This window comes from Astatotilapia calliptera, chromosome 12, assembly GCF_900246225.1.
Source record: "Astatotilapia calliptera chromosome 12, fAstCal1.2, whole genome shotgun sequence".
Classification (NCBI taxonomy): Eukaryota; Metazoa; Chordata; class Actinopteri; order Cichliformes; family Cichlidae; genus Astatotilapia; species Astatotilapia calliptera.
Genome location: NC_039313.1, coordinates 25,612,885 through 25,622,357, shown reverse-complemented (window position 1 = coordinate 25,622,357; position 9,473 = coordinate 25,612,885). Strand labels below are relative to the sequence as shown.

Here is a 9,473-nt window from a genome sequence, read left to right as displayed (position 1 = left end):
CATCACCAATAGATGTCAGTATGTTGGAGACTGCAGTCAACTGAATTATGTTTTCTTACCCCTCAAAGTTCAAGTGCTTAATACTTGCTACAGTTACATCTATAGTGAGTATATACTGTCAGTATTTAATCAAGCTGTTAATCAGAGGGAAAGTTGTGATTTTTAGTACACTCAAGCCTAACCATAACTCGAACAATGCTAACCAGCTGTTCTTACTTTTTAGTCAGCTTGTCCTGAGACAGGGCATACAATTATGTATTGTCTGCTGACAATACATAATTGCAACCATATCAGGAGATGAGGCTTGAGGTGAGGAGGAAACGTATGAATTAAAAATTAGGGTGCATGGTCGAAGAAACAATGACAATAACAAGGAGGTGAGGAAAATATGCACAAATGTTGAATGATCATACACAGTTGGAAAGAGCTGACTTATAAGACGTACTATGTATGTGGTTGATCTTTATCCACTTACATAAAAAGCTATTAGGTGAAAAAGCCATGTCCGTCTCTGCAGCTGTATTAAAGATGGATGGTTTCCAGAAACCAGCCCCTGCTCCTATGTAGTTATAATGGACTATAATGAAAACGCCTCAGATTGCTGGAAGGCCTGATTATACGCTAATTAATGCAGTATTTATATTTATTCTATTATCCTTTAATTTATATCCTTTAAATACCCGAAATCACTATTTGGCATTTAAATTTTCAGTAAATGTCTATGTTTCAACAACTGAAGTGGTGCAGTGTGTTTGCTTACTTACTCATTTTTGATTGAAGGACACGGACTCGAAAGAGGAACCTTGTTTAGGCTTGTATTTTAAATGGGAATGAAAACAGCGTCGGACCGATGCGGGCGTGAGGAAAGCTTCCTGTTTTAAAGGGAGTCTGCTCTGAGTGACTTTCCTCTCTTTTAAAAGTAATTTCGCTAAGACATTTATTTATAATTTAGCAGGTCAAGAAGTGATACATTTGGTAAGTCATGCTGCCATTGATTGCGACACTTGTCGCCATTTTTATAACATAAATATCGTTGCGGTTAGCGTAAGTTAGACAAACGGTCAGCTGAATGGGTCCAGCTAACTAATCAGTATTAGGAGTACATATTATTTTGTATGAAGGATTTTAAAACCACTGCGTTAGCCTGTTACTGTGACGTGTCACCTACGATATGAATACTTTTGTCAGCTGTACTCAAGAGATAAGCTTTGATGTCTGCGTTGCGTTCTCTGTTAGACTGACACACCCTCAGCACACAGCATTTCTTTTATGCTTTTTAGGAGCTAACCTAGGATCGCCGAGGCAGAGCCATGCCTTTCCTCCATGGATTTCGCAGGATAATTTATGAGTATCAGCCGCTGGTAGATGCTGTCATGTGTGTTATTGGACTGGAAGAACGACATGACATTGGCGAGGAAAGGTAAAGCTGGCTATTCAGTTACAGTCCTCTTTTGGCAGTGCTACACTGCCGTAATTAATTGAACATGTATCAGATAACAGACAAACATTACATACAAGGTGCTTCTTTCTTCTCCTGTCAGGAGTTCTGAGGAAGAATCCGCAATTTCTAGGTCTCTGGTGGAGCTCCTGGAGCAAGAATCCCAGTCAGAGGTGTTTGTGGAGGGGATCAGCTATGCCCTGTTCAAAATGGCAGAGCGAGGTCTGGTGCAGCCAGCAAAAATCCTCCTACGCTACGGAGCAGATCTCAACTTTGAAGGTTAATAACAGTTTGGAGTGTGTTTTAGATGATGTGAATGTTTTTAACTTGACACTGTATACACATTTGTTTATGAAACCTTGCTAAAGAGAGAGAGAGAGATCATTTTGTGACTGTGCTTAATGTCATTTTTGAAATTTAAAAAAGCAGAGAAGAAAGAAACACTCTTCAGCTAAGGTGTGATTGTTGATTTTGAATCATTTGTCCACCAGAGGGCACTCTGCAACTTCATGTTTAGAGCACTACAGACACAACAATGAGTGCATTGTCTTATCTTAAAAAGGACGTAGAAGGTATATCTGATTTTTAAATCATCATATATCAATATCGGTCTTAAAAATCCTATGTTGGTCCGATTCAAATCAAGCGTATGTACCAACAAGCGCAAGCAAGCTGCTACAATACAAAATCTGTAGGATGAGAAAACAAATTAGAATAGTTTTCCTGGCAGTTTGGAGTTCATTCAGTGTCTTGCCATACTAGCAAAATTTTCAGCAGCAGTTCCAATATCAGAATCACAATCAGCATACTTTATTAATCCCTAAGGAAATTATGTGGGTTACAGTTGCTCTAGTATAAATAACAGAAACGGACTAGACTATTTAACAATACAGTATGTTACAGATTTAAGAAATAGCACAATATATACAAATCACTAAATAATACAAATCAAGGATTGACAGAGGTGATTATAAATAAATATCACCAGTGCTGACAGGAATGTTACAGAGTAGAAAGAGCGTGTGCAAAAAGGATGCAACTATTGCAGTGTTTACAGCGTATTAGATGGAAGAGTTGTACAGGGAGATGGCCGAGGGCAGGATTGATTTCCTGTGTCATTCAGTGATCACGATATGTCATATCATGATACGTGTACTTCAGAACATCAGATTCAGGTCCACTCAGTCTTTTGTCAGTGAGCGTATTACTTAGGCTACGTTCACATTGCAGGCGAAAGCGTATCAAATCCGACTTTTTTGACCCTATGCGACCCATATCCGATCATGGTATGACAGTGTGAACGGCACAAATCCGATATTTTCCAATCCGATCTGGGTCACTTTCGTAAGTGGTACTGAATCCGATACATATCTGATGTTTTAGAAAGCAACTGCTGTTTGAATGGTCATGTCGCATTAAATCCATCTTTTACGTAACTGACGCCAATTATCCGTGCCGGAGAAGCGCCCGATAAGACATCATGAAAGCTTCCTGGCCATCCCATGTAGATGTCAGTGAAACTGTTGGGAAGACAGTGTTGGAGAAACATGAACATTTTCTTTGTACTGTATAATCTGCAGATTCTGACAGACATTTCCAACTATCCTTTGAAGCACCGCTCCTCTCTAAAACAGCAATAAGGATAATTATTAGGCCATATGTAAATAACAAAATAACTTTATAACTTAAAGCAAAATTGGGAAACGTAAAGTCCAAAACAAGTCTATATATTAAGAGCCATCAGTCAAACAATACTGTTTGGTCTGGATCTAAACAGAGCGCGTTGTGTGTGACGTCTTCTTTTGCGCATGCGGGCCGCTTTGAGGGTTCACACTAGAGCGCGTTTGCTGTCACGTTTTATTTGTAGTGTGAACAAGCAGACAAAAAAAATCGGATTTGATCAAAAAATCTTAATTGAGCATTAAGACCTTCAGTGTGGACGTAGCCTAAAATGTGTGTTCAAGCATCATAAGTGAACTGATGTAGGCCCAGACTGCAGGAAGGGACATCACTAGGAGATGGCAGATGTCATTAGCAGCAGCTTCTGTGGTTCAAGCTCCAGGTCACGATGCTGGCAGCACCACATTTTTACAGGAGTCTCCACTGCTCTGGATAGTTTACCTTCTGTTTTCAAAAGCTGAAAAAACAATGTGTGTGTGTCATTTCTGTGCTACTGATTTGGTTGCTGACACAAAACCAAATCCAACACTCCCAGTATGCCGGTAAGCAACAGAAATGTTGGTTAGGCAATGAACTATAGCCAGTTATTTGCCTTCAAACATATTTGCATCACGTTATTAATGACAGGGCTGCTTTAAGAATTCTTTCACAGGAGTGGCCATATTGGTGGCACACTAAACACAGAATTTCTAGTTTTTATTATGCTGTTGTTAAATATTGGATACTTGAAAAATATGGCAAAAAATAGATAAAGAAAAGAATTATATGCCTAGTTAATTTCATGCTATTAAAGTTGATATCACTGAAAATGGGTGCATGTGAAAACCAAATAAGCAAATTTTGGGGGGTGGCCAGTGCCCCCCTGGCCCAATAGCACATTTGTTTCTTGTAACTGAAATTTTGCAAGCTGTTGCAAATGATCTTCAAAGTGCTGAAGAGTGTTTTTGGCTTTCTAGCATTCACCTCATTCCCTCCTGCAATAGTCCATTTTCTCTTAATACACAGATTGTTTTTAATGACTGATACAAACAGGAGACCACTGCCATTTTTCTACATGTAACAAGTAGTTGCACATGCATAACGAGCCAGTTATCGTCTGTATATACTAGTGGGAAGTGCAGCATGTTTTTCTACTGTGATTAAACCTTCCAGACTAAGCCTAACTATGCTGTGGTGACCTCTGCTGGTTTCAGGCATGTGTTTTTCCCAAGGGTATGATTAGGGATTTCTTGCAGAGGCTGCTTCATTCACCTCTCACATTTCATAAAGTCCTCTGGCGAGAAACAAATGCTCCCCACATACCATGCAGTACGTGTTTACTTCCTGTGTCTTCATGTCTTTTCATGATCTCTCCTTTTGCTTGTCTTTTACAGTTTTTCTTTTATTGCTCATGTTCTCTGTTTGGTTTTATACTCTGCATGTAAGTGTACAGTAACTTTTATAGCTTTGCCCACACTCATTTAGGAACAATGCTATATTGTCAAATCCTCGCCTGTCTGTTGCTTTTCATCTCTTTAATGAAGACTTTGTTTTATACACAAAATATTTGTTTTCATTTCTCAAGACCCAGTTTCATACTACAACCCACTACACATAGCAGTTTTGAGGAACAGGCCAAACATGGTGAAGCTGCTGGCCGGGCACGGAGCAGACATTGAAAAGAGGGACAGAGTGAGTAAAGAGGAATCCATGACTTCTCTTTTGATTGATTCTGTCTTTTTTTTTTTTTTTTTTAATCAGTAGAGGGATTCTATGTAAATCTGTTATTTCTGTAGATTCATGAGAGCAGTCCCTTGGACCTTGCCAGTGAGGAGTCAGAGAGACTGCCCTGCCTGATCGCCTTGCTGGACCTGGGTGCTGATGTGAATGCAAGGGATAAACACGGTGAGTTTACGATGGCCAAGCTTAATTGTAAAATTTCCATTCATACCCTTATTCAGTCATTCTGAAAGGCGATTGCTTTGATGTTGTCTTCAAAGGAAAAACACCTTTGCTCCATGCCTTGGCGAGCAGCGATGGAATCACCGTGCACAACACGGAGAACATCCAGCTGCTACTTGAGAGAGGTACTGACTCTAAAACGGCACTCCAGGCACTTTTCCTTCTCATCTGCTTTTGGTCATTCAAATTCTTCCTCAAGCGGCATCACAGCTAAAATGCTGCACACAGGCTTTTTGCCACCTGTGCTCATTTTGAACCTGGAATAAACCATGGATCTGATTCTTAACAGAAAATTGAAAGTGGAGCAGAGCTAGTGCTGAGATCCCAGCATGAAGCGACTCACTAGTGACTTTTTTTTTTTAACCATAAAAGGTTTCATCTTCTGTAGGCAGAAGCTTAAATTTATCATTAAACTTCTCACACTTACAAGTATTTTCATGTGCAGAGGGTGACTATAGGGTTGGGACTTTTTTCTTTTTTGATCTCGTCTGGTTCAGGTTTTTTTTTTTTTTTTAAACAAGTGTAATAAGTTTAGACAAACTTAAGTTTGTCCTTCAAAAGGCCAAACAAGGCTTGGACATTTTTGTGTAAACCAATGAATTTTACATTGCATAAAAAACCCTGCACATGACAATGTTTTGTATTTTTTATTTGTGCTCAAAAGTGGCCCCCAGCTGTTACTGACATTTTCACTGTGGCCAATTCTGGTTTAGCGTTTTTTTTCCTTTAAGTGTAATTCCAGAGTGTATTTTAGTTTTCTACTTCTCAAAGACAAATGGGGATTTCCAGCATTACAGGATGCGTAGTCATCAACATCAACACTAAAGATTTTTTTATGGTCCAGCAGGGGTAGCTAATTGTCTGTCCGCTCCAGTCCAGACACGGTCCATCTGCCTGCAGTGAGCCACTCTTGCTGGTGATGTTACTGGTCCATCAGTCAGCTGCAGAGAAGAGCGAAGTTCTAACATACAAAGTGTTGCACGTGAAACAGAGTGTTTAGCCTCTGCCTGTGCTTTTTATGTCTCTTTGTTATGCAATAATATCAGTATTGGAAAAGTGGTAATTTCTTGAAGAGTTGAAATTGTTATTTTCCATCTAATTTTTCTAATTATAACATTTCACAAATTTATTTAAGATTACGTTTATTAGCTCTTCGAAAGATTGTAAGGATAAAATACATATAATGTAGTAAACAAAGGATACAACAATACGACAATACCTATGACATCTAAATAATTGACTATAGAAGAAGAACATTATCCAAGCATCCGTCCGTTTTCTTCCACTTGTCCAATTCAGAGTTGCGGTGTGTTTAAATCGCAGCTGTTATAGGGGAAAGGGGCAGATCCGTGGGCAGGACTCCATTCTGTCGCAGGGTTAAACGATATGGAAAAGTTAAAAATTAATTTCAGATACACTCATATGGAAAAAGAAATAGAAAAAACTTATAAAAGACTTGCATAAGATGTGGCCTACTTCATATAGTGAATCATATAAGGCTTATATGATTTACTCATGAAAGTGGCCACTTTCATATATAGTTTTAGTAAATATCCAAAACATACAAGTTTCATTTATATAATTTTTCAAGGGATCTTATATCTGTTTTCACTCTTGTATGCTTTTCATACAAGTTCCACACAAGACAGATACCAACTTTATAGGATTTATATATATCTTTTCCATATGGGCTGTATTAGTATTATATGCTTAAAATAAAGAAGGTATAAAAGACAGACCGCTCACTGTGAAATGGATTGCCTACATTTTCAAATTAACCATACAGTTGTCCAGAACAAAATAAGAGTCATTTTTATTTTAATAATTGTAAAAGTAGTACAAAGTTTATCACACCGTCCACCTCAGCCTCCTCTTGCATCCGTCCTGCGGTCTCTCTCTCATCCATCGTCCACACTGCTCCGTCTCAACTCTGCAGCCTTTCACCTCATCAGCTCTGCTCTCCGGGCCATGATACCCACACGTTTCAGCTGCTCTGCTCCAGATTTCACTTTTTATTTGATTAGTTCTCCACACTCTGGACTCTGTTCACTCAGCTACCATTCTCTGCTGCTCCACATCTCAGTATCCCACCCTGGCCTGTTCAGCCCTGCAGTCATTGTTCATCTTTTATCTAACCACAGTCCCCTATATAGCTCTGGGTCATCATAAAACAACCTTCATATCAAAATGTGTGTAAACAGTAAATGTTACTAGGAAACTCAACACGCATTGGTTTTTATTTTACATCAAAATATGATGATGATAATATATTATTAGATTATTGTTCTTATAGAATCATGCTGAGTAGATTTATTTATTTGCATGTAGTTGAATTAAGAATGTATTCAGCCTTTATTAAAAATGTTGCTAATTTAAAAGATCAACCGTTACTTTGGAAGAGTCACATGAAAAAGATCTAAATTAGGATGTCAGTTTTTTGGCTGCACAAGGTTAACATAAGCCCTGCTGTCACTTATTAAACACTGGAAGAGCAAAGTGTATTTGGAAATAATGGAGGGATAAAGATCAAAAGCCAAACGGTATTTGCACAGCAAGAGAAACTGTGCAAATACACACAGCAAAAGAGGCCAGCTCATGTTTTTAGTTTGACTCAAGTTATCTGAAACCGTTCTGAACACCAGGGAGGGCCTGTATCTGATGCTAGCAATTTGCATGATAATAGATGTGGGATTAGTTTTTGGAGCCTAAGCCTAAAAATGAGAATAGGTTTTTTTTTTTTTAAACACGCAAATAGATATAACAGGACGTACTCTACTAAGACTGTTCAAATAACCCCTAAATTAACCAGTAAATACTGAGTTGTCTCAGTTTCAAAAGTGTTACAAATTTAAGCCTGTGTTGTAATCTGGATAAGTGCTGAGAGATGCTTCCTTTTCCAAAGGTGCTGACGTTCATGCTGCGACTGTAGACGGTGAAACAGTCGAGTCGTCGTTGGTGTTTCTGGTGAAGGAGGCGCTGGGGGCTTCGGTGGAGGATGCTGCTCAGATTGGTAACTTCTGCCTGAAAACCACACAGCTACTGCTGGCTCACGGCGTGGACCCCAGCTGCTGTCTGAATGAGGATGGCGAGCCTTCCCTGACGCAGACGAGCCTGGAGTACTTTGACCTGCTCTTCCCCTTGGCTGTGCTCTTAATTCAGAGCGGCGCGTCTTTGGTTTGCTCCAATCACAGTGACTCCTGTTGGTCAGGTTATAGCCTTCTCTTCCAGAGGCTCCAAACAGCCCTGCAGCAGTGCTCTGATCAAACTCACGCAGCCGAGCTCTTGGAGCAGGCAGAGATGTTGCTTGACCTGGTAAAGGTTCACAGCCCCAGGCTGCATCTCTCTTGCGGGCTGCAGCTCCCCATGCCTGGTCAGGAGTCTCACCCGTACGCTCAGGCTCTACTAAACCTGCACAAGCACGTAGCAGAGCGTGAAGCAAGCCCCCCTGCTCTGCGATGCCTCTGTAGGGCGTTTATAAGGAACCGCCTGAAGCCCTGGCCACTGGAAGACAGAGTCAAAGCCTTACCACTACCAGACAGACTCAAATACTTTCTTCTTCCCGAGCACACGTACACTCCAAAGTCTGGCTGGGACTGCTTCAAGCCCCAGCAGAGCCAGCGCTGACGATATAAACTGCTTACTACTATTTGTGTTGCTTAAAATCTGAAGTGAAAGACTGAACAAACTCTGTAATAATTTGTGTAAAATATTTGAGGATGTGATAAGTGAAGCGAAGTCTAACATATCATTGAGGCCTTTGTTTAATTTCCAAATCTGTGTTGCCTGTGCCAAATTTACAGACAAAATTGTGTATATGTTTACTTTACAAATACAACATTGTAAGTACAGATTAGTCTTTGAGTTGTCACTGCCACAGTGAAATGCTGTAGAGGTGAAACATATGGACACGTTTATTTAAAAAATAAAATAAAATAAAAAATGCAGCACAATATGAAAGCCACCAGATGGCAGTGTTGCTCCTGCATTTTCAAAGGTAGCTCAGACTTTGGAAGACTTAACTATTCACAGTGCAACCTATTGAAGTTGTTCCAGCACAGTAGGGTCCATCTATATTTTAGATCCTCAACGTGACGGTGATATACTGTAGAATTTGTGTAACTTCAAGCTTAATATGAAGATGTAATGACAACAATAATAACAATTAATAAAAACTTCCACCACCTGTGACCTCATTGCTTTGTGTAGCAGTTTTTGTTTTGCGTTTGTTTACACATTAGTGCTTATAATTTCCCAGGTAGTGGCAGTGCAGTGCTGAATGTGACTGTGACAGTGTACCGGTAAATAACAGGATAATTGGTGGTACACGTTTTCCTCATGGATGCGCTCAAACCACAAGCATCATTCGAGTGGTTGCTAAAATAAGGCACAGCAGAAGGAGCGCGCCCCTAGATGT

At 39.8% G+C, this 9,473-nt stretch overlaps 1 protein-coding gene across 1 annotated transcript; it reads left to right on the top strand.

Moving 5' to 3' along the window:
- The first annotated feature begins 815 nt into the window (after positions 1-815).
- asb6 (ankyrin repeat and SOCS box containing 6) lies at positions 816-9,252 on the top strand. Its single transcript, XM_026188191.1, has 7 exons — positions 816-975; positions 1,281-1,420; positions 1,542-1,717; positions 4,683-4,789; positions 4,894-5,002; positions 5,098-5,184; positions 7,962-9,252. The coding sequence occupies exons 2-7, from the start codon at positions 1,311-1,313 to the stop codon at positions 8,681-8,683; spliced, it is 1,311 nt and encodes a 436-aa protein (XP_026043976.1). The 5' UTR covers positions 816-975; positions 1,281-1,310; the 3' UTR covers positions 8,684-9,252.
- The last annotated feature ends 221 nt before the right edge of the window (positions 9,253-9,473 follow it).

Excerpts from the sequence above, each read along its gene's own strand:
- asb6 (XM_026188191.1), top strand. The coding sequence starts at position 1,311 with ATGCCTTTCCTCCATGGATTTCGCAGGATAATTTATGAGTATCAGCCG. Across the intron at positions 5,003-5,097 it reads GAATGCAAGGGATAAACACG|GAAAAACACCTTTGCTCCAT; the intron begins GTGAGTTTACGA and ends TTGTCTTCAAAG. Across the intron at positions 5,185-7,961 it reads CCAGCTGCTACTTGAGAGAG|GTGCTGACGTTCATGCTGCG; the intron begins GTACTGACTCTA and ends CCTTTTCCAAAG.